The sequence below is a fragment of the Rhinolophus hipposideros genome (genome assembly GCF_964194185.1).
Source record: "Rhinolophus hipposideros genome assembly, chromosome: 16".
In the NCBI taxonomy this organism is placed as follows: Eukaryota; Metazoa; Chordata; class Mammalia; order Chiroptera; family Rhinolophidae; genus Rhinolophus; species Rhinolophus hipposideros.
Genome location: NC_138062.1, coordinates 9,264,169 through 9,286,578, shown reverse-complemented (window position 1 = coordinate 9,286,578; position 22,410 = coordinate 9,264,169). Strand labels below are relative to the sequence as shown.

The 22,410-nt window shown below is 37.3% G+C and overlaps 1 protein-coding gene across 2 annotated transcripts in view; it reads left to right on the top strand.

The window, feature by feature from the left end:
• SCLT1 (sodium channel and clathrin linker 1) overlaps window positions 1-22,410 on the top strand; it is a 97,784-nt gene that overhangs the window by 61,768 nt on the left and 13,606 nt on the right. For both annotated transcript variants that reach the window (XM_081075440.1, XM_081075439.1), the window contains exons 17-18: window positions 402-594; window positions 6,843-7,039. In XM_081075440.1, coding sequence (XP_080931566.1) covers window positions 402-594; window positions 6,843-7,039 — 390 coding nt within the window. The remainder of the gene's footprint in view (window positions 1-401; window positions 595-6,842; window positions 7,040-22,410) is intronic.

Genomic DNA, 22,410 nt, shown 5'->3' with positions numbered 1-22,410 from the left:
CTTATTATAATTTGGGAATATAGTCAGCTACTGTCTTTCTGTGGAGTTGGTGAAATAAAGGAGTTTTGGTTATTAACTACTTCACCTTTCTTACCATTAGTTTCAGTTTGTCCTCTTGAAGTCCTCTTTACACAATGATTCTCAATGTTAGTAAAAATTTGAAAGAGGTTTCACATAGATTTTCTAGGTGAATGATAACAGTTCAATATCTGTTGTTAGTTAAGATTACTAAGTTAAATGTATTTGCCTAGCATAGCATAACATTGCGACACAACATATTTTAAGTCTATAGTGAAGAGAAATGGCTCAGAACAAAGAAAACAAAAGTTTGTACTATAAAATATGCAGACTTCTTGACTTCTGTTACACATCATTGTTTACGTTTCTTTTTTTAAAATCAGTTCCTCAGAAGAAATATCACGTTGCCAAGAAATGATTCAGAAACTTCAAAATGTATTGGAGTCTGAGAGAGAGAACTGTGGATTTGTCAGTGAACAAAGGCTAAAACTTCAGCAAGAAAATGAACAGTTACAGAAAGAGACTGAGGATCTGAGGAAGATTGCTCTCGAGGCTCAAAAAAAGGCAAAATTAAAGGTATGTTCAAGATGAGTTAGAGTTAAATGTGTACTTACGGAAATCAAAATACAGAAGATATTTAGAGAGACCTAGTAAAACATTTTAAGGACCTTTTTCTTTTTTTCCCTTCTCATCAGATAGCTCTAAATCATAATGCAGAGTGTTAACCAGTCTTTTCTGTATTGTAGAACTTGGCAAGCATACTTGAAAATGATTGCTTTCACTATCCACACACAAAAAAAAGTCTTTTCCGTACATGAAATATACTGATATTCCTGCCAAAGCAATTTAAGCAGTGCAGTGCTAGCAAAACTATAGATTAGATAACTTTACAGACTGCCATCCTCTCTTCTCCCTCTATAATAGCCTCTCAAAAATTGAACTCTAAAACTAGCAGTACAGAGAATGCTGCATCAATATGCTCCAAGGACCGCTCATAGGTAGTCTGAAAACTCCATGCTGGGAAGAAGGCAAGGGACAAGTCTCCTCCAGAAAAATATGTCCCCGTAGTTTCTTTCTCAACTCTCCCTTCTTTAATGCTTTGGCAGTAGGAACATGGTAATCTGTTTATGGGACTTCAAGAAGCACAGGTGTCACCACCAACATGTTGCTTGCCTTTCTCCATTCCATGAGACTCTTGTAAAAAGTGACATCAACTCTTGATGATGAAGATCTGTATCTTCTAGTTTCATAGTAAAGATATAGGGTGGTCGTGCTAGTGTTTCGCTTTGTTTTTGGTTACTACGAGGACTCAAATAGTCACATTCCAGTCTAATTCATATCAACATATATTTATTGAATGCCTCCTATTATGAGTATTAAACACCATAGTTACTTATAAAAGCTTGAACCCTGAGAAAGGGAGCCTTATGTATCATACAAAGAAGTTTGTACTTCATATTTTAGTCTGTGGGAAATCTTTGAAGAACAAAGGGGGAAAAATTGTACTACTGGATATCAAGACTTGATAGAAAGCTACAGGAATAAAAACAGTGTGTGATCAACATAAGAATAACCAACTTGATCAGTGAAACAAAATAGAAGAAAATATAATTCATACAACCAAAAAGACTCATCTAGAATATAAAAACAGCTACAAATTAATAAGAAAATTATTAATAAGGAAAAAAACAATAAGGAAACAACAGACATCCCATTTCCTAAAATGGGCAAGGCTTTAATAGCCACTTCATAAAAGAATATATGACAGAATGTTTAACTTCATGATTTATCAGGGAAATGTAATTAAAACTGTGATGAAGTACCACTACGTACTTACCAGAATGGATAAAATTTAAAAATTAACAATTTCAAGTGTGGACAAAGATGTAAAGCAACTGGAATTTTCATATGATACTTTTGGGAATGTAAATTGGGACAACCACCATTTGGCAGTATCTTTTAAAGCTGCACATGCATGCACACTATGCCAGATAATCCTGCCTACAAACCCAACAGATATGAGTGCGTATGTTCATCAAAATGTCTACAAGAATGTTCATAGAAGTTTTAATCAAAATACCAAAAACAACTCAAATGCCCATCAACATGAGTTTATATAAATAAATTTTGGTACGTTCATATAATGGAATAGATGAAGCAATGAAAAAGAATGATCTATGTCTATAAGCTATAGTGGACGAGTCTTGCGGACATAATGTTCAACAAAGAAACCAGACATAAAAAAAAAAGCTCATAGTCTACTGTGTTTCCCCAAAAATAAGACCTAGCTGGACAATCAGCTCTAATGCATCTTTTGGAACAAAAATTAATATAAGAACCAGTTTTATATTATGTAAGACCCAGTCTCAGATTATAGTAAAATAAGACTGGGTCTTATATTAATTTTTGCTCTTAAAGGTGCATTAGAGCTGATTGTCTGGCTAAGTCTTACTTTTGGGGAAAAAAGGTATGAATTTCATTATATGAAAGTGAAGAGTAGGTAAAGTTACCTATGAGGAGGGAATCGGAAGAGTGGTTATGTTTTAGATGGGTGAGTACTGATTAGAAGGGCACACAATGGAGCCTCCTGGGGTACCTAAATCTGGGTAGTGACTCTGCTATGTCAGGATGTGTGTAAAAATGGAAGTAGTACCCTTAAGAGTTATGTACTTCATTGTAAAAGAAAGATAAATCTTGGCAGAGGAAAGTGGGTTGGAGTATAGATAAAACAAGAGTGACAGTGAGTTTGATGATTATGGAAGCCTGGTGATGAGCACATAGAGATTCATTGTAATATTCTAGTTTGTGTATGCTTAAAGGCTCCCATAATAAAACAAAAAAGTCACCGTACTTTGTTGAAAAAATATTACATCTCCATCTTATACTTAACATTTCATATTATAAATTTCATATGGATTAATAACTAATTAATTTAAGATAGTATAAAACAGTAGTAGGAAATGTAGTCGAATATTTACCCAATAGATGGGAAAGAACTTCCTAAGCAAAACAAAAAATGGAAGAAATTGCAAATGAAAATATTGATAGATTTAAGTATATAAAATTTTTAAATATTTAAAGCCATTTTTAAATGTTTTAAAAAAAGTAAGTGGATGAAATCATTTTAGTAAATATGAAACAAGTCAAAAAACCTTTATATGTAAACCTTTAAAAATATAAAAGAAAAATATTTGTAATCCAGTAGAAAAGCATGTATGAGACATGGAACAGAATTCACAAACTAAGAAAAACATTGCTAATAAACAACTTTTTTAAAGTTTAAACTCAAAATTAACTGCAAAGTTAGTGTGAGTAAATTTGCAGCTGAAAGTATAAAATGATACACATGTAGAATCTAAAATTCATTCTTAAGAAAATAATTAAAATATTCTATAATTGAAGTTCATTTAAGCATTATTTATAATAACAAATTAGAAACAACCTATCTAGAAATAAATAATTAATTAATGGTACCTCTATAAAATACTGAATTAAGTCATTGAAAATTAATGTTTCTAAATAATTTATAATGCATTTATGTTTTAAAAAAATTCCCAAGCTTTAAAAAAAGACAGAAATTACATGCATATCTATTTATATACAGTCATGCACCATATAGCAGTATTTCAGTCAACCATGGACAGTGGTCCTGTCAGATTATAATGGAGCTGAGAAATTCCTATGACCTGGTGACATAATCAAAGCTGTCATAGCGTCACGTGTTCATTACTCATATGTTTATGGGGATGCTGGTATAAACAAACCTACTGCACTTCTAGTCGTGTAGTAGAGCACGTACAAGTACAGCACGTACAATTACCATAGTGGGCTGTACCATGGAGGTGTGTGTAAGTGCATTCCATGACGGTCATAACAACGATGACATCGCTTGACAATGCATTTCTCAGAGGGCATCCTTGTGGGTCAGCGGCATGTGACCATATACGTTTAATCCTTTACACACTGTAATTTCGATTTAAAACTTCATAAATGGGGACAAAATGGGGAATGTAGACCAAACGTGTTTAAGTCACAGTATCACAGTCAGGCTACCCTGTTACCTATGTCAGTAATTTGTTGTTTTATTGCTGAGTAGTAGTAACCTCTTTTAACAGGCTGTAATTCTGTTTTATGGAGAAGGAGCACTCTCAGACAAACTGCTTTGTAGCTGATTCTTCTTTGACAACATAGGAGCCTCGTGCTACACTCAGCTGCTCTTCTCCCCCTTGAAAAAGAATGTGATCTTCCAGAGATAAACAGAAAGGAGCCAGAAAGACCAAGACAGTTGAATATTGAGAAATCAGATGGCTGAGAACATTAATAACTTATTATATGAAGGGCTTTCATTTGATTTTAAAGCCACTGCATGTCTTTCAGCTCTAGCTTTCTCCTTTCCTAATTCCTTTCTTTCTGCTAAAGCTTTCCATTTCTTTGTGGTCTAAATACCCCGCATCAGTACATAAAATTAGGAAATGGATATTTCTTAGTAATCCTACCACTGGTGTGAGTAGTTCTCTGCAGAGGAAGGGCACACAGGAGAAGTGAGGGAGACCCTGAGTCCTTTCTCTCTGTCCAGCGTCCTGAATTCCGGCATTCCTGGGACTGCATGACAGACCAGTTGTGTGGCCTGTAGCCTTTCAGCATCACTGCCACCTGTCCAGTTTAACAATCGGAATTGCATCAACTAAAGGACCTAGGGTTTGTTTAAAGACTGAATTCTGACACCAAAAAGCCGTCATTTATTCAGTCTACAGATGTGTTTTGACAACCTTGCTATGTGTCAGGTTCTAAAGATACAATAATAAACAAAAAAGACAAGGTACCCACCCTTAGAAACTGACAATTTTCACAGAGGTGGGCAAACTTGAAGCGTATTTACAAACTAGTAAATACTTTTTTAGAAAAAGCATAGTGAGAGCTTGCGACAGAGGGTCTACACTTGGTCTAGATAGTAAGTGAATTACCATGCAGAAACAGTATTTGAGCTGAGTTCTGAAAGTTGAATAGAAATAACAAAGGTAAGCAGAAGGGGAGTTATTCCAGGCAAAGGGGATACCCTGTGAAAAGAAGACAAGAATGAGAAGGCATTATGGCAGAAACAAAGAAATAGTTTGTTTGAGAATAGTGGCCTAACACCAGCTTGTAGAAGTAGGCAGACCAGGTTATCATGAAGGACCCTAGAGCAGGCCTTGTCCCATTGCAAATAGATTTTCCAGGTGGCAATAGGGCGTTAACTAGGCAGATTTCTACAACGACATAGACCCATAAATCATTTTTCAATGTATGTGTGAGAGAAGCAGAGACAGTTACACCTAAGACATCAGAACCAAGGCTTCTCCTGAGAAAGTGGAGATTGAGGCAAGAAAGGAGGAACATATTCAAATCTTAAGTTTGTAGAATCTAATCATTCAAAAATTACTAAAATAGCAGGAGTCAGGGAACCTCTGGAGGCTTGCCCAGCAGTAATGCAATACAAAATTAAGAAATCAATGTTGTGTCTCCAGTGCCAGTATTTATAAAGTCTTAAATTTCTGCTTGTGTACTATTTGAGAAAGCAAATTGAAGAGCTTTAGGAAGCATGTTGCACTTAGCAGAGGTAGTGGAGACGGGGGGTGGGGGAGTGCTATTTCCCCCCATGAGCCATGGATTTTGCTATTGTTGGGTCTTCTTGGGTGATTTTTGAATTAGTAAAGTTGGATCCCTTTTGGGGGCCCCTTTCATTCTTTTTTGAGTTTGGAAGTAGCCATATTTAGTGAATTACTAGAAGCCATGCCAGCTGTGAAAATTTTTAAAGCACATTACTTTAAAATATCATAAGGTAGGTATTCTTTGTATTTCTTTAGTGTAGCAAGATAAATATTGACTGAGAGTACACCAAAGAAATTGTTCTAATAACTGTTTCCTCAGTTGCCTCAAGGATGATAATCGGCAGTTTCATTCTAGAAGCAACAAGAGAAAGCAATTCAAGAGAAAGCCTTAAGGCATCAGGGCTTAATTCTCTTATTGGATCCCAGTCAAGAAAGCATCTAGGGTATCCAGAGAGCATTTACTTGTATGTTTGTTCTGCATTAAGGTATTTTTACTACAATGACAGACATTACCTAGATGTGTACTGAAGATATTTCCATATGAGAGTCTGAAAGTCATTACTATAGTCTTCTATTTTCCTGGGGGGAAAAACATTTATACCATAGCTGAAACGATCAAGGAAATCCTATATATAATATTCTTTGACTTTATCAAACCCCTTGAAAGACAATCTGAGATTTAGTATCCTAATGAAAACAGGCTTGAGGTTCCTGAGTTGGTAAACACATCAGGTGCTAGGAGGATGGCGCATCACGTGGTGAGGGCAAGAAGCCCTGATCGTCCCGTGCGTACTGTGCCTTGTCCTATGTGTCTCCTCCTTTTGGCTCTTTCTGATGGCAGCCTTTCCAACAAACCGGTAAACTTTTTTTTTTTTAAATGGCTTGAGTAAAAACTTAACTCTCAGTTACTGAGAGCATAAGCATTATGGCAACAAAAGTAAAACTAAAGAGAACAGTTTTATATTAGATGGCATTTTAAGGTATGAGGGGAAATGTTGCAAAAAACTTGTAGACCGTCATAATTCTGGTTTCACTAAATTTATACTGTAATACAGAATGTCTTCATTTGTGATGAAAACAAATTGTTAAGTTTTGTATAGATTTTTCATCCAAACAGTTGTGCTGCAAACAGTGCAGTGAATGATTTCTTTTGTATATATTATTGATTACTCTCTTAGATACCTCTTAGAATAACAAAAAAGATAAAGAAGCTACTGTGTTCATTTTATTCCCTAGATCAGTACAATGGAACATGAATTTTCAATAAAGGAACATGAATTTGAAGTTCAGTTGAGAGAAATGGAAGACAGTCATCGGAATTCCACCCTGGAAATGAGGCATCTCTTAGCCACTCAACAGAAGGCAGCCAATAGGTGGAAAGAAGAAACAAAGAAACTTACTGAAAGTGCAGAAATGAGAGTCAGCATTCTAAAGTAAGTCCACTATTAATCGTTCGATATATTTTACAGACGAAATTATTTAACCTTTAGTTTGAGGTCTGTGCCATCATCTTTTTGTAAAAATGTATAATTCTGGACCTTGTACTTACATTTTTTATTCAGCAAATATTTCTTGAACTATTATGAAAAACATTAAGCGTTATAAACCAAAACTAATACATATTTTGGTCGATTTTATGCCTATTCTGCAAAATACAATGATTTTTGTGAGACATGGCAGTTTAGAATCTTAATACTATTTGCACATAAGTCTAGCAAAATAATGTTGTATACTTGTGACAGAATCTGTTTGGCCTGCAAAGCCTAAATTATTTGTTCTGTGGCCTTTGAAGGAAACGTTTGCTGACCCCTGCCCAGAAAGAACTTGAACTTTTGTGTTGAATGAGATGGGATGCTGTACAGGGCTTTCAGCAAAGTGATATGATAAAGCCTAAATGTTCAACACAGCAGAACCTAAATGTGGGGTGTTGTAAATTCCTTCCAGGGCACAGGAAGAATTGGTGCCCCGATATCTGCTTAGTTTTCTCATTATGAGCTTTTGTTCAAAGATTGCCTTGGGACTTTTTGCTCTTTTCATCTCTTTAATGTTTTGAAGTGTTGTGGAGTTTTTAATGGATTGATTAATTTGAATAACCTAATATACCTTTACTGGATCCAAACATACTCTTTAACAATGTGTGCTCACCTCAGTTAGCACAGCGATTGATAATATTGTATCTGGGTGAAAGCTACGCTTCGGATAACTTTTGTCTTATGCAGAGATTACATGTGTCTGTGGTCACATGTACATTACAGCATCCTGGAAGCTGTATACAGCTACAAAATAAATCAATTAGAACTGTTGCAGTTGATCTTGGTATTATTTCTTAACTAAAATATGCGGATACCCTTGTGTTTTAACTATGTTACCTGAGTGAAGTATAGTGCGGCCAGATGCAAGTCAAGAGAGAGAGCTGGTAAGAGTTTAGTTTCTGTACTTAGAGTTCCCTGGGGTGAACACAGCACACCACCTGGGGCCGCTCACGGAAGCCCTGGGGTCGTCACATGGCAGGAGAGTGGGCAGAACAGTGGCAGGCACCTTTTTTGTGGTTTCCTCTGGCAGGAATGAGGCAGGGTAAATAGGGTTAGGATTGGCTAATTTGAATATTTTCCATGGGCTCTGGGGCATAGAGACTGTCCCTTGTTGTCTGTTATCTAACCTTGAGGCAGTAAACCCAAGTGTACAGTGACCAGAGTGTGAGAGCTGGGTAAGGGGAGAGGTTGGGAGTGTGAATTCAGTCAGCAGCTCAAGAAGGGGAACTGACCCGTCCCCAGCCAGAGCCTCAAAACTGAGGAAAGACAATTTAAAAACAACTATATTGTATCTTGAAGCATCAACTAAAATAGTGTAGTTCCCTAGGCCCAGGATGTAAGGACACATTATTCTAATGGGCTAGATAGAAGTGTCTGACTTTGATTTCTTTGTAGCACAGTGTTGACACGGGAGATGAAAAAGCATCAGTTGCTTATATTGGCTGAGGTCTTTAAAATACCTTGAAAAATGTAGCGGACTTTTTAACTGTACTTCTTGCTTAGGGAGTGACTGCCCATGCTGAGGTTGCCCTGCAAAGATTTCGTATCCTATTTTCTGGCGTAGCGTTGTCGTCCGTACACTTTGATGACTAGAGACGTAGATCTACTCAGAGAAAGCTTTTGTCTCCTGGCAGGTAGTTTGCATCAAGTTTAAGAGAAAGGTTGTGCCTCCCCTTTCTGTGTCCTGTTATTTGATTTTTCCATAATTTTCAGGGGGAAAAAAGTAATGAATAACTCACAGACACAGACAATAGTTTAGTGGTTACCAGAGGGTAAGGGGGTGGGGGGAGGGAGATGAGGGTAAGGGGGATCAAATATATGGGGATGGAAGGAGAACTGACTCTGGGTGGGGAACACACAATGGGATTTATAGATGATGTAATACAGAATTGTACACCTGAAATTATGTAATTTCATTAACAATTGTCACCCCAATAAATTTAAAAAAAAAGTAATGAATATATCAGTAATGAATAAATTTTCCATTATCTTTGTATTAAAAATAGTATGTAAATTATTGAAATGATATATAATAACTCTGCAATACTAGAAGCTCACTAATATTTTATACACTTGTTTTATGTTATTAACTTAACTGAAAATATCCAAATTTGCTAGGATTTGGAGTTTTAATACACTTAAAAGTATTCAGCAGGATCACTAGCATCTTGGTTTTCTCTCTCTCTCTCTCTCAAGTTAGAATTGCACCTTACAAATAATTTAAAGAGCCTAATACTTCAGTTTGCAGATTTATATAGGTACTTCCAGAAACAAAAGCAGATACCTAAAAACTCAATTTATGTAGCAAACGTGAGTGACCACTCTTTTCTAAGCAATCTGCGCGATGCTAGAAACACAAAGATAAATAAGACAAGGCCCTACCCTTAACAAGTTCCTCTGTCCCATTACCCACGTTTGTTTCTGCTCAAAGCATTCATCACTATTCGTAATTACATTTTCTATTTCCTTCCTGACACTTTGTATTTTCTTTCTTCCCTATGAGAATATCAGCTCCGTAACGTAACTTGTATCTTGTGTTCTCCACTGTATCCCTAGACCCTAAAAGACGGTTCAGCCCTGGGATGTACTCAGAACATATTTGATGAATGAGTGAGTGAGTAAGTGAGTGAGTGAGTGAGTGAGTGAGTGAGTGAATGGAAGCAATGAATTTCTCAATTATTGTTTCTTTTCTAGACCAAATTCTCCTTCCAACTTTGACCCTTTCTGCAGAATCCTAGTTTTTGAAATGACTTAGAACTGGTGAAACATGGTAAAGAATAATGTGCCCTACTATTTAACAGACTGCATCACTGAGAAACTGGAATTCCTAAGAAACTTACAGCACTGCCTTATAGTGAAACTTGTTTCTCATCTTAGAAACTTTTAAAAGTGCTGTTCATTCTAAGAATTGTTATGAGCACTGTGGACGATGAGGGAATCCATAGTCCAGGAGGTAGACACTACGCCTGAGGGAAGTCATTTTTAAGAATCAGTACTTCTCGTATCGAGGGCATTCTTGTAGAGGAGGAAATATTTCACAAAACAGTGTGGCTAGGATTAGGATATTTATCCAGTCAGGTTTGAACTCATGTTCAAACTCGTCTTCTAAAATCTGCATAAGAACACATTAGTCATACATTACAGACCTCTGTGAACCGGCAGTTACTGACTCACAATCTTTGTTGAATTAATATGAACAGATGAGCAAAGAGATTTATGTAACCATACAGTCCACAGCATGGTGTTGGGCACTTGGTAAGTGTTCTGTAAATGTGTAAGGAGATTTATTTGAGAATTATTGAAATGGGATTTTTAAAGGAGTTTGCTAGCTAGCAGTACAAGACCCAGAAGAGTCCCTTCGGCCGGAATCTGAGATGCAATGGCAGCTTTATGAACAAGCAGAGTTGGTAACCCCACATGTGACTAATAGAAACGGCTTTATTGGAACAAGCCCTGAGTCAAAAAAATCTCATCTATACTGCTCTGCTGCCTAACGTGACAACATCTTAATTCTTTTGAACACTGGAAATTACTTGTTTTTCATTGGGTTTTGGAGTGGTATTTTTAGCTAAAATTCAGATACTGTGGAAGTAGCCTTATAGCTTCCCATAGTCAGGACCTTGAAAACCACCTGGCTGTGGTCCGCAGAATGACGAGAAGGACAGGCCGTCCTGCGCCTGCCTAGCTGCCTCCATCGTGGGGTCTGCCTAATCCTGCCTCCTTATGTTTTTCTATCCACTTGCCTTTCTCCTCACTACCCCTGCCTTAGTTCAGGCCACCCTTATCTCTTATCTGGATTACTGCCACCACTTTCTGATTGGTTTCAGGAACCCCAATCCATTTTTCCTCTAATCCACACTATGCCAGAGATAACTTATAAATCTTGTTAATTCATTCCATTCTCCCATCACTTTATATCCCCAATGAGGAGTAAGTTGGCTACAGGGATTTTCTGATCTGGTCCTTACATGTGTTCCAATCTCATTTCTTATCACTTTCCATTTTCCACTTTTTATCACTCTCTTCTACTTAAGAAAATTTTAGAGAAACCTCCATTACCTTAAGGTCTCTTTATTGTAATAAGAATAGGAAATTAATAGTACCAGTTTTAAAGATCAAAATTATATCCATTATATACAGTTCTTTAAAAGTAGCTGCTAGGTAATCAACCAGCCAGTCACTTCTCTTTGTTAAACCACAGAACAGTGGTGGGGAGTGGGGAGCACCGATACTATAACAACTGCTTTGCTTTTAAACAGTAAGGAATCGTACCTTTGAAAAGGCAATAGCAGTGAACAAAACAGACAAAAATCCCTGCCTTCATGGAGATTTCACAATAGGAGAGACAGACAGTAAATAAGAGAAATCAAATATGTAACGTGATAGATAATGATAAGTGCTAAAAAGAAAAAGCAAGCAGAAAGGGGAATAGGCAACGTGTGTTTTTAAAGACTGCAGTTTTAGAGGTCAGCAGGGTAACCCTCCGCAACTCTCCTGCCCTCCTCCCCTTCTTTCCTTTGCCAAACAAGCCCTGGTTACGTCCTGCCTGTCGCCCTCTGGAGCCTTCATCCGCTCTGCTCAGGTGGCTGGAGAAAAGCACAGCAGTGTACATTCGTGATCACAGGAGGGCCCAGAGGCTGCCGTACAACCCGTCTGTATCTTCTACTCTCCGTGGTGACTGTTTCACACCCTCTGTCTTTCCTCAAATCTTTGGCGACTCCTCCCCATTCTCACTTTGAGTTGATGACCTCTGTTCTTTTCTCTGAGAAAAGAGAAACAAGCATAAGAGAGCTTCCATTTCTATCCCCATGCGGATCTTTTCTCACAGACTCTGCTGTAACAGTAGATGAGCTGTCCCTCTCTCCGGTGTCTGGCCAACCCTTCATCTGCCCCATAGGTCCCACCTCAGCTGTGCTGTGCTGCTTCCCTGGTGGAGTCTCAATTAAATACAGAGCGTCTTTTCTGAAAATTATTTTCCAGAAAAATAAAATGCCTAAAATAGCAACATGAAATGGTTAACAGCCCTAAGAGAAAAATAAATAGAAATAATCCATGGAATATGCAATGTAAAACAAATGAACCAACCTTCTACTTTTTTAAATAATTTTTTTTAATTTCTCAATTACAGTTGACACACATTATTATATTAGTTTCGGGTGGACAGCACAGTGATTTGACATTATTTGTAACTTACAAAGTGATCCCCCTGATAAATCTAGTCTCTACTTGGCACCATACATAGTTTGTACCATATCATTGACTACATTCCCTACGCTGTACATTACATCCCCAGGACTATTTCATAGCTACCAGTTTATACTTCTTAATCCCTTCCCCCTTTTCACCCTGCCCTCCAACCCCCCTCCCATCTGGTGACGAGAATGTTCTCTGTATCTATGAATTTATTTCTAAGCAACATTCCCAGTCAAATGAAATCTTGGCTTGTAAATTTACTTAGACTCCCACTACCGCTGGCGCACCTGCTCAGATGTGCTGAGCAGCTCACATCAGATAACAAAGCCCTGCCCAACCCACGTCATCAACAAGCACTTTGTGTCTTGCCTCCAGTTGTACGCTTGAGCCAGTAAATACAACGAGGACCTATTTCACTTTCAAACCTTACCCCCTTTTCTGTCCAGCTTTAAAAGCTAAGCCTTGGTAAATGCCCTTCCAAACCCAGAATAAATAGAAAATACCAAATTTTCAGTGATTTAGTGATTGTTTTTACCTCTTAGATAAAAATAAAAAAAAAAGGGAATCGAATATTTCCTTCCAAATCAATAGAATAATACCTTACTTGTCAGCGAGTATGGGTAAGATTGTTTTTTTATTTATTATGCAATATTTTAAAAAATAGTTTTTTTAATATCAGTACAAAAGTGCAAAAATCTCACTCTGCCATTGGAGACACTACATTCAAGTTGGGGAGTCAGAATCCAAAGATCTCTACTAATAGAGGTTTACTCTGCTACTAGCTTTTAGGCAATTTCATCTCTACTTTTACTGAATTAATTATTTTACCATTTCTATCAATTTGAATTTATATCAAACTCAATCTCTATGTCATTGCTAAGAACTTACGTTGTTCTCAAAGCTTATTAAGTAATGTTTCAGAATTAATATGAACTTTTCAAATCATCCATTTGGCACATAACTGAAGGCATTGTGTTCATTTTATTTCCAGTTTACATGGAATCCTAGAACACTGCGTATGTTTTCCCAAAATAGTCTCCATCTTTTATGCATAATCTTAATTTGACAGCCTTTAGATATTAAAAACATAAGCTTTAGAATCATATATTTATAAACAGCCTTAAGCAACAAACTATTGAAATATCAATTTTTAGAGGTCTAAAATTTTTTTGCACAGTATGAGTGACTAACTTAAGATCTTAGTGCAGGAGTCTGTTGGGGTATATACAAAACTAAAACCCTAGATTCAAACCCATTGTCTGCCCCAACGATGTGTGATTATGTACAAGCCATTTAATTTTTCCAAGCCTCCATTTTATCATCAATAAGAATAAAAACTACATTAGGTTGCTAGGGCTATTTATGAAATAGTGTAAATATCAAAACATCTCCTAAACTGTAAAGCATCACAAAAATATATCTATTATTAGAAAGATCCTATACTCAGGTTCTTTTTAGGTTTTTACTTGCCGACTGTCCCTAAACTGCTAGTCTTTGACTTTCCTTGAGAGATTTTCAGCATTCTTTTCAGTTCTAATCATGATGTTATCTTTTCAAGTTCAAATGGATATTGATTATTGTCACTGCTTTTCCTTCCGCCATTCTAGTTCAGTGTAACACAGTTTTTAATAAATCCACGATAACTACATAGGGAAATAATCCTTCTTTGAATGCTCTTATTAAAGATGAGAAAAAGAACCAGATTTTCCCAGCCATTACCTCTCCTGCTTTTGTGACAATCTGGTATTTGTTCCAGGGATTAGAACACTGTTTTTATTCAATTTTAAAAATCCCATGTTCTATGGCATTTTTGGCAGGTTGATAGGTTGACGAATATTACATAAAAGTAAATTGGTTATCAAAAATTAATAGGTTACACTGTTTACATGCTTTGAAATTTAGTCATTCCTTTAGAAATATCTTTTTAAAAGATAATTATGCTTAAGTTAAATATTTCTTGGTCATATGATAAGTTTTATAAAATTATAAAAATGTAAGAAAGCATGATATTCTAATAAGGTTTCATTATATATATTTAGGATTTTGCACAGGAAAGTCTGCGAGGTTTTTTGTTTATTTTATTTTATTTTATTGGGGGGTGGGGAATATTGAGGAACAGTATGTTTCTCCAGGGCCCATCACCTCCAAGTCATTGTCCTTCAATCTAGTTGTGGAGAGCGCAGCTCAGCTCCAAGTCCAGTTGTCATTTTCAATCTTTAGTTGCAGGGGGGCGCTGCCCACCATCCCCTGTGGGACTCGAGGAATCAAACTGGCAACCTGGTAGTTGAGAGCTCACGCTCTAACCAACTGAGCCATCCAGCCGCCCAGGAAAGTCTGATTTTTATAGGATACCGTTAACCTTTGCTTGTTTGTTTAAACCACAGTGTTGAAAATGAAATACAATGCAATATACTAAGAAAGACTTGTTGCATGTGTCTGCTGTGTCACTAAAAATGTGTTAATGTGCTCTGACATGTCAAATTTGAAATGTTTACTTCAAAATAGGAAGTATTGGGCCCGCCCGGTGGCTCAGGCAGTTAGAGCTCCATACTCCTAATTCCGAAGGCTGCCGGTTTGATTCCCACATGAGCCAGTGGGCTCTCAACCACAAGGATGCCAGTTCAATTTTTCAAGTCCCTCAATGGATGGTGGGCTCTGCCCCCTGCAACTAAGATTGAACAAGGGACCTTGAGCTGAGCTGCCTCCCAGATGGCTCAGTTGGTTGGATCGCGGGCTCTCAACCACAAGGTTGCCAGTTCGAAGCCCGCAAGGGATGGTGGGCTGCGCCCCCTGCAACTAGCAATGACAGCTGGACCTGGAGCTGAGCTGCGCCCTCCACAACTAAGACTGAAAGAACAACAACTTGAAGCTGAACGGCACCCTCCACAACTAAGATTGAAAGGACAACAACTTGACTTGGAAAAGTCCTGGAAGTACACACTGTTCCCCAATAAAGTCCTGTTCCCCTTCCCCAATAAAATCTTAAATAAATAAAAAAGAAGTATTTTCACAAGACTTTTCATTAAGATTATTTCCTTTCATAAAAGGATTATATATGCAATAATGCTGAAAAACTGTATACTATTTTTAGCACATCAGGAAGCAGCATGGCATAGATTAAGGGCACTAACTCGGGAGTCAGTCATACCTGAATTTGAATCCTACCTAGCCCCAACCCTTTACACTTATCTGTAATCCCCATATATTAGCATAGGGTTCTTCTATATGAACACACATATAAGGGGTTAAATCCATGCCTGGCATGTAAAATATTTAGGAAGGAAACAGTAAACACAGAGCTTAGGAAATAGCCTTTATAAATGCTGAGAGATTGTTGTATTCCAAGTAAACCAGTAAACAAAATCATATCTAAACAAAACAAATGAATTTTTCCCCAAAGATACAGAAATACCAGCTAGCAGTTAGCCTGGTGTACTACTGGTACAACACAGCATACATCATAATGAATGGGATATGTGGACGAGAAGCCTACGTGATTATTTCATTTTTAATTGTACAAAAAGCATTACTAGTTCTAGAAAGTACTAGACTTTAGACGCAAGATTTTATATATATGTATATGTATATGAATTGTATCCCTCCTCTTTGGAGACATAAATAATACTGAGGAATATATATGAAATCAAGTCAAAAATCTTTCTACATTAAAAAAAAAATCTAAAGTATTTTCACTGATATATCTCACCTATTGGTTGTAATACAGAATTACATGGCAACCATAATTTATTGTTTTTGAAGTAGAAAATTAAATGTATGCTTATTCCAATGAAAACAATATGTTACGAACGTGGTGCTCTACACTGGACATATTTATAATCGTGTCCATGTGATGTATGCTGTGTTGTACCAGTAGTACACCAGGCTAACTGCTAGCTGGTATTTCTGTATTTTTAGGGAAAAATTCATTTGTTTTGCTTAGATATGGTTTTGTTTTTAGAACTATTGAATGATAAAATCCAAGTCTTCAACCAGTTAGGATTTTTATTAATAATAAATTACAAAATAAACTACATTACATATATAAAATACATTAAAAAAGTAAATGGCTCATTTGATGCATTTGACTTCCCCTGTAAGAGTTTCTCTGTATATATCACCAACTTATGCATTCTATCATTCATATAAAAGTGTTTATTAATAGCTATCAAAAATGAACTTTTTTAGGTTAGGTCCCAACATCCTACTTTCCAGTGCCATTACTGTGCCACAGTAATCATCAAAGCTTTCCCCCAGAAAATATGCCCTTTAAAACATGTCCCCTTTAGTTCATAACAATTAAATTCTTATAAATTGGCTACTTTCTTGTTTACTGTGTATCCACCTACTTAGTCCAGTTACAGAACATTAGAGCTGAAACCAAATCCCAGCATAGCCAGGAAACCCTGAGGGTGATAGCTGGAGTCCTCTCTGCACTAGTTTTGCTACCTTAGGAAACCTCTGTTCTGACAACTGACAATTAAATGTGGTTTCTTAATTTCTCCCCACAAGTAAGTACAGCCAGCATGAAATGTAACACAAAATAATTAAATAATTTTTTCGTAGAAGGAAGTTCTTCATCTCAGTTTCAGGAGCTTTTTTAAAATTTGAGCTCCTCTATGGTATCTTCTTTCAGCTCGTCGTTTAGTTTAGTTTGTACAATTTTATTTATTTGTAATTATTCCCTGTTAATTACTCTTCTATGCTGAATTGTATGCAATAAAGAGAATTTTGAGCTTCCAAGGGGAGACTATTAATAATTGGTTATTAATACACAGCATCTGTAATATAGCTGTACTAGTCTTACTTGAATGATAGTTATTTTTATAGATTAAATTAAAAAACCTATATGAGAAAAAAAATGAGGTGGCATTTGCCGTGCCAGATATCAAAATATGCAAAGCTGTGTGGTGGTGTTGCCCAGAGACAGATCACTGGAACACAATACAGAAAAACAGAAACTATGTAAAATTGGAAAATTTGTTTGTGGTAATGTGGCATTTCAAATCAGTGGTGAAAAGACGATGTTTGAAAATTTTTAAATCAATTGGAATATTTCTCATTTCATATATAAAATAAATTCCAGATGGATTGAAGAGCTAAATAGAAAGAGAAGATATGAAAAGAGAAAAGATTATTTTTATTATCTTGGAATGGAAAAGTTTTTCTTATCAAAACACAAAACCCAGAATCCAAAAAAGAAAATTTTAATTAATTGATTTAACCATAAAAGTAAAAATTATATATGAAGAAAGATACCAAAGATAAAAGAGAAATGACAAAAATAAAGGATTAGTATTCAGAAACCATCAAGAATTGAATAATTAAAAAAAAGATTAACAGCCTAATAGAATGATAGACAAAGTATGTGAATTGGCAGCCTGCAAAAGCAGAAATACAGAGCTCCTTCAATCTTATCAAGCCAGGTTCAGCCACACGATTCACTGAAGATATACGAATTTAAACAATAAGTTTACCCAGCAAGTTGGCAAAACTGTAAAAGACGGTTAACACGCAGTGTCCGTCAGTACTTGGGGAAACAGGAAGTGGCTGTAATATTGGTGGGAATGGGACCCTGCAGACCCTTTTTACAAGGTACCATGGCGGTATCTCACAGAACTGAAGCCATGCAGGTCCCTTTGCTGCTGCAGATGCAGCAGTCTGTCCCACAGAAGTGCTTGCATGTGTGTAACAGGCAGTACCATACCTGCCCTTGACATTGGTTGGGCCCTTCACCTGCTTAACCAGGGCTGTGAAAGTAGCCTCCTTCGCTCTGGGTTCTCTTTTAGGAGTTTTTCCCCATCTATTCCACCTTTCATGCCGCTGTCAGAGTTGCTTTCCTAAAAAGCAAACCCGACCCTGGCCCTGCCTACTTAAAGACTTCTGTTCTGTTGTTGCCTCTAGGCTTTTTACCATCCTTCCTTCACTTCATTTGTTGTCAGCAGTATGCCACGTTCCCTCTGTCCTTCACATTCCTTATATCGCGGCCACACTGAGGAGCCATCCCAATAAACCAGTCGTGCTCCATCCGCCCTTACAACTCCCAGTGTGCACTTCGTTCACCCGTCATGGTTCTTTGAGTTCTGAGGACACAGCAAAGCCCAGGGTCCCCCCCCCCTTTTTCTTATGAAGATATTGGATTATTGATGGGGAAGTGGAAAGTATCAAATAAATACATACATGTTTACAATCGGGTATGAAGTACTATGCAAAAATTTAAAACAAGCCAGTATGGTAATGAATGGGTAGAAACCTGAAACCGGTAGACAAGGAAGACCCTGTGAGGAAATTAATCTTAAAATGAGAGCTAATGACAAAAAGGATCCTGCCATTCACACATCAGGAGCAGAGCATTTCAAGCAGGGCAAACAGCTAGTATAAAGATTCCAAGGCAGGAATATATGGTATGTTTGAAGCAGAAGAAATAGTATGCAAAGTGAAGGCAATAGTGGCTGGTTTCTGCAATGTATTGTATCAAGTAATGCCATCCATCACACAAAGCGAACTCGGAAACCCCAGGAGCTGAACACACACAGAAAGACTTATTTCTTGCTCATATTACATGTCTAAGGCAGTTTGGCAGGACGGCTCTGCTGGTAGAGGTTCCACCATCTTCAACTTGTAGTTTTCCCAGATCACTGGAACAGGGGAAGAGGGGACGGAAGAAGAACAGTGGCTCTTAAGGAAATCAGCTCTGAAGTGACAGCATCACTTCCTTTTCCCTTCGTTGGCCAAACTACTCCTAGGGACCCGACCTTACTGCATAGGAGTCCGGGAAACGGGAATGGAGCACATGGCACGTTTCTGCTGTTCACAGGAACCCTTGATCTTGTAGGGTTTTATTAGCCAGGTTAAAGAGTTTTAACTGTGGATGAAGGCCAGTGGACAGTTTGAAAGAAGTCACCTGGTCGGATTTTTTTTTCTTCTTTTACGATCACTCTGGCTTCTAGGTAGAAAATAGAAGTGAGTATAAAAGCTGGAGAAGGACTTAGAAGGCTATTGCAAGAGTCTTGTTAAGAGATGGTGGTGGCTCAGACTAAGAAGGAGACAAGTGGATTAGTTAGGGGTCTTTTTTTATTAGACGTAATAGAAGGTGTTGATAGATTTGATGTGGAGGATGAATGTAAAGAGAGGAATCAAGGGTGATTCTAGCAGTGGTTTGTACACGCTGGTTATTTCAAGTGAGGTCTTTTCCCAACTCCCCACCTGAAAACATTTTCTCCCAGACCCATCTCAAATATCATTTGTTTCTGTAAGGCATTCTGAAGTCCCCTGACATCTCCAGTCGTTCCTTTTCCTACACTCCCATACCATTCTGCTCATTCTTCTCAGCACTTGCTGAATTATAGCAGAACTATCGTTTACATCCACGTCTTCCACAAGACCATGAGCTAACACCTTGCCTGACACGTAGGTGGTTAATAAAATTGTATTTAATGAATGAATGAATATACAATATGTAATATTTTTTCTCTTGTCCAAAACTATGTATATATCATTGGACAGCATTTGAGCCCAAGGAATTCTCTTTAATCTCTAAAATATTATTCTTGGCTATATGTCTGTAATGTTTGGCTGCCATAACTGCTGTTTTTTGTGTGTCTGTGTGTGTGTTTTTTTTTTTTTTTTTTTAATTAACAGGATGAGAGGCAGCTGCAGGTACTGGCAGATTACAAAATGCATAATTACTAAAAGTAACTGAAGCATATTATAGTATAATTCAACAGAAAAAAAAAAACATCTGGCACATGCTATGTTAATTTGTCATAAGAGAGTTTCGAAGAAAAAGTACTTGCTGCAGCTGGCAGATCCATCATTTCCCTGAAATGAATAGTACACCTTTTGTTTGTAATTCTCTCCTCTAACATAGAATAGAACCTTGTGTGATTTACTCTTCAGTCATCACGAAAGGATTTCATGCCCTGAGAAAAGTTCCCTTCGGCTGCATCAACCGAAATATGCATGGCTCATTCTTCCCTTAACTTGTGCCTCAATAATAGCAGAATGATCTGAGAAATTATAGTAATTAATTATAAAGCCTGAGATATTGGCCAAAATTTCAAGCTCTTATCGCATGCCTTAAGGAACCATAACTTCTCTTATATAAAATAAATCTCTCTTTCATCATGGGTTAAGATACCCATTTCTATGACAGAGACAAACAGAAAAAGGCTCGTTGCTATTATAAAACAGCTTCAAACGCTGACCTTTTTGAACTAATCTGTATTTCCACCTCTCTATTGAACATTTCCATAGGTACCTCGAACTCAGGACTTACCATTACTTCATGCCTAGCCCAAGTTTTTATTTCATCCTGTATTTCCCATTTCCATGAGTGGTAATACCTACTCAGTTGTTCAAACAAAACTCCAGGTGTCATTCTGAAATCCTTCTTCTCATACCCCTAAAGCAAATACTACTGATTTTATCCTCCCGCCCAATATCTCTTGAATCTGTCCGTTTCCCTCTAATAGTTGAGGGTATCAAGATTGTTCACCTGGATTACTGCTACAAACCCCTAATTTACCACAGTCATGTTTCCTTAGTATTTTTCCTGCTATAATCAGCAAGATTTTCTGATACTCAAATCTGATCATGTCACTTCTTTCTTGAAGAAGCACCTCCCCAGTGTACCAATGATAATCTCAATTTCCTATCAAGACATGTAAGACCCTTTGCAATCTGTATTTCTTGTGTTTTCAACTCCTTCCTCTCTCACTCCTACACCTACCTCCGAGTAACTCTCTGTGCCCCATTCATTCTGCACTTCTTTAAGTTTTATAAATCTATTATTCTTTCTTATTTTCTGGCCTTCACACATGGATTTGATTGTAACACTCTTCTTTCCCTTACCCTACTTTTGTCCATCTGACTTCTATTTATTTTTCAGATATCAGCTTAAAAGCCTACTTTTTCTGGACAGCTCTAATCCCATAATCCTCCGTAGGTGTTCCCATAGCAATGTGGATTTTTTAATAGCATTTACTACCGATATTATAAACCTAGTAGCTTTTCAATATTTCTAGTATTTCTAAATTTACTATGGCAGTGACTGGATATCTTGTGCCCCCGCCCCCACCTCTCCAGTATAGTATGTAGAATGTAACAGACATTTATTATTTATAGAATTGAATGAGCTTTAGGATTCCTCCAGTGTTATCCTAAGAAAACTCACCCACTACTTTGTAACTTTGAGTTCATTCTTCAAATAACTTCTTAAAATAAGTTTCCTATGAATGATTTTTATAAATAAAGCTCTAAATCATGTTGGTTTTCGTAATGGTAATGTCGTAAATTTATTATACCACCTGATCGCTACTGTGAAAATGTAATCACTGAATTATCTAATTAGTTCTGAGATGAGAACAAGTAGGTAGTAAAAACTTGGAAAAAGCAAGTCATAGGATATTAGAAATGTTACTATTGAATGGACTAGTTAACCGATTATGGGGATTTAACTAAAATTTGCCCCGACTAAGAACCGCCTTATGTGTGCCAGGCACTGGGCTGAGCCTTGTGCACATAGCTTCCTTTGGTCCCTTTTGGCGCTTTCACTCTGGTGGGGAGAGACCAGTGATAAGACGGCAAGCCAGCATGCAGACAGGGTAGTGTGAGCCGTCTTAAGGGGGATGAAGAACACACAGTGTTGCTGCACAGACAGTCCCTGGGACATGGTGGGACTGACAGAGGTGGGCTGTTCTTTAAAGAGGAATCAGGAAAGTTGACATTTAACCTGAGGCCTGAATGGCAAGAAGAAATCAGCTATGCAGAAAAGCCAGGAGATATTGCCGGCAGATGGAAGAGCAACAAGTACAAAGTTGCAGGGTTAGAAGGTGTAGACCCACGTAATTAAAGCCTAGTGAGTGAGGAGAGAGAATGCCATCAGGTGAGGAACGAAGCAGGGATCAGATCATGAGACTCTCGTAGGCTATTTTAAGTAAGATATTTAAGTAAGACTATTTTAAGTTAAAGGCAATGCAGCAATGGGAAATCATGGGAGAATTTAAACATCCTCAGATCTTTAAAAGACCACTTTATTTCCACATTTATGGAAAACAGACTAGAGAACAGGCCAAAATGGA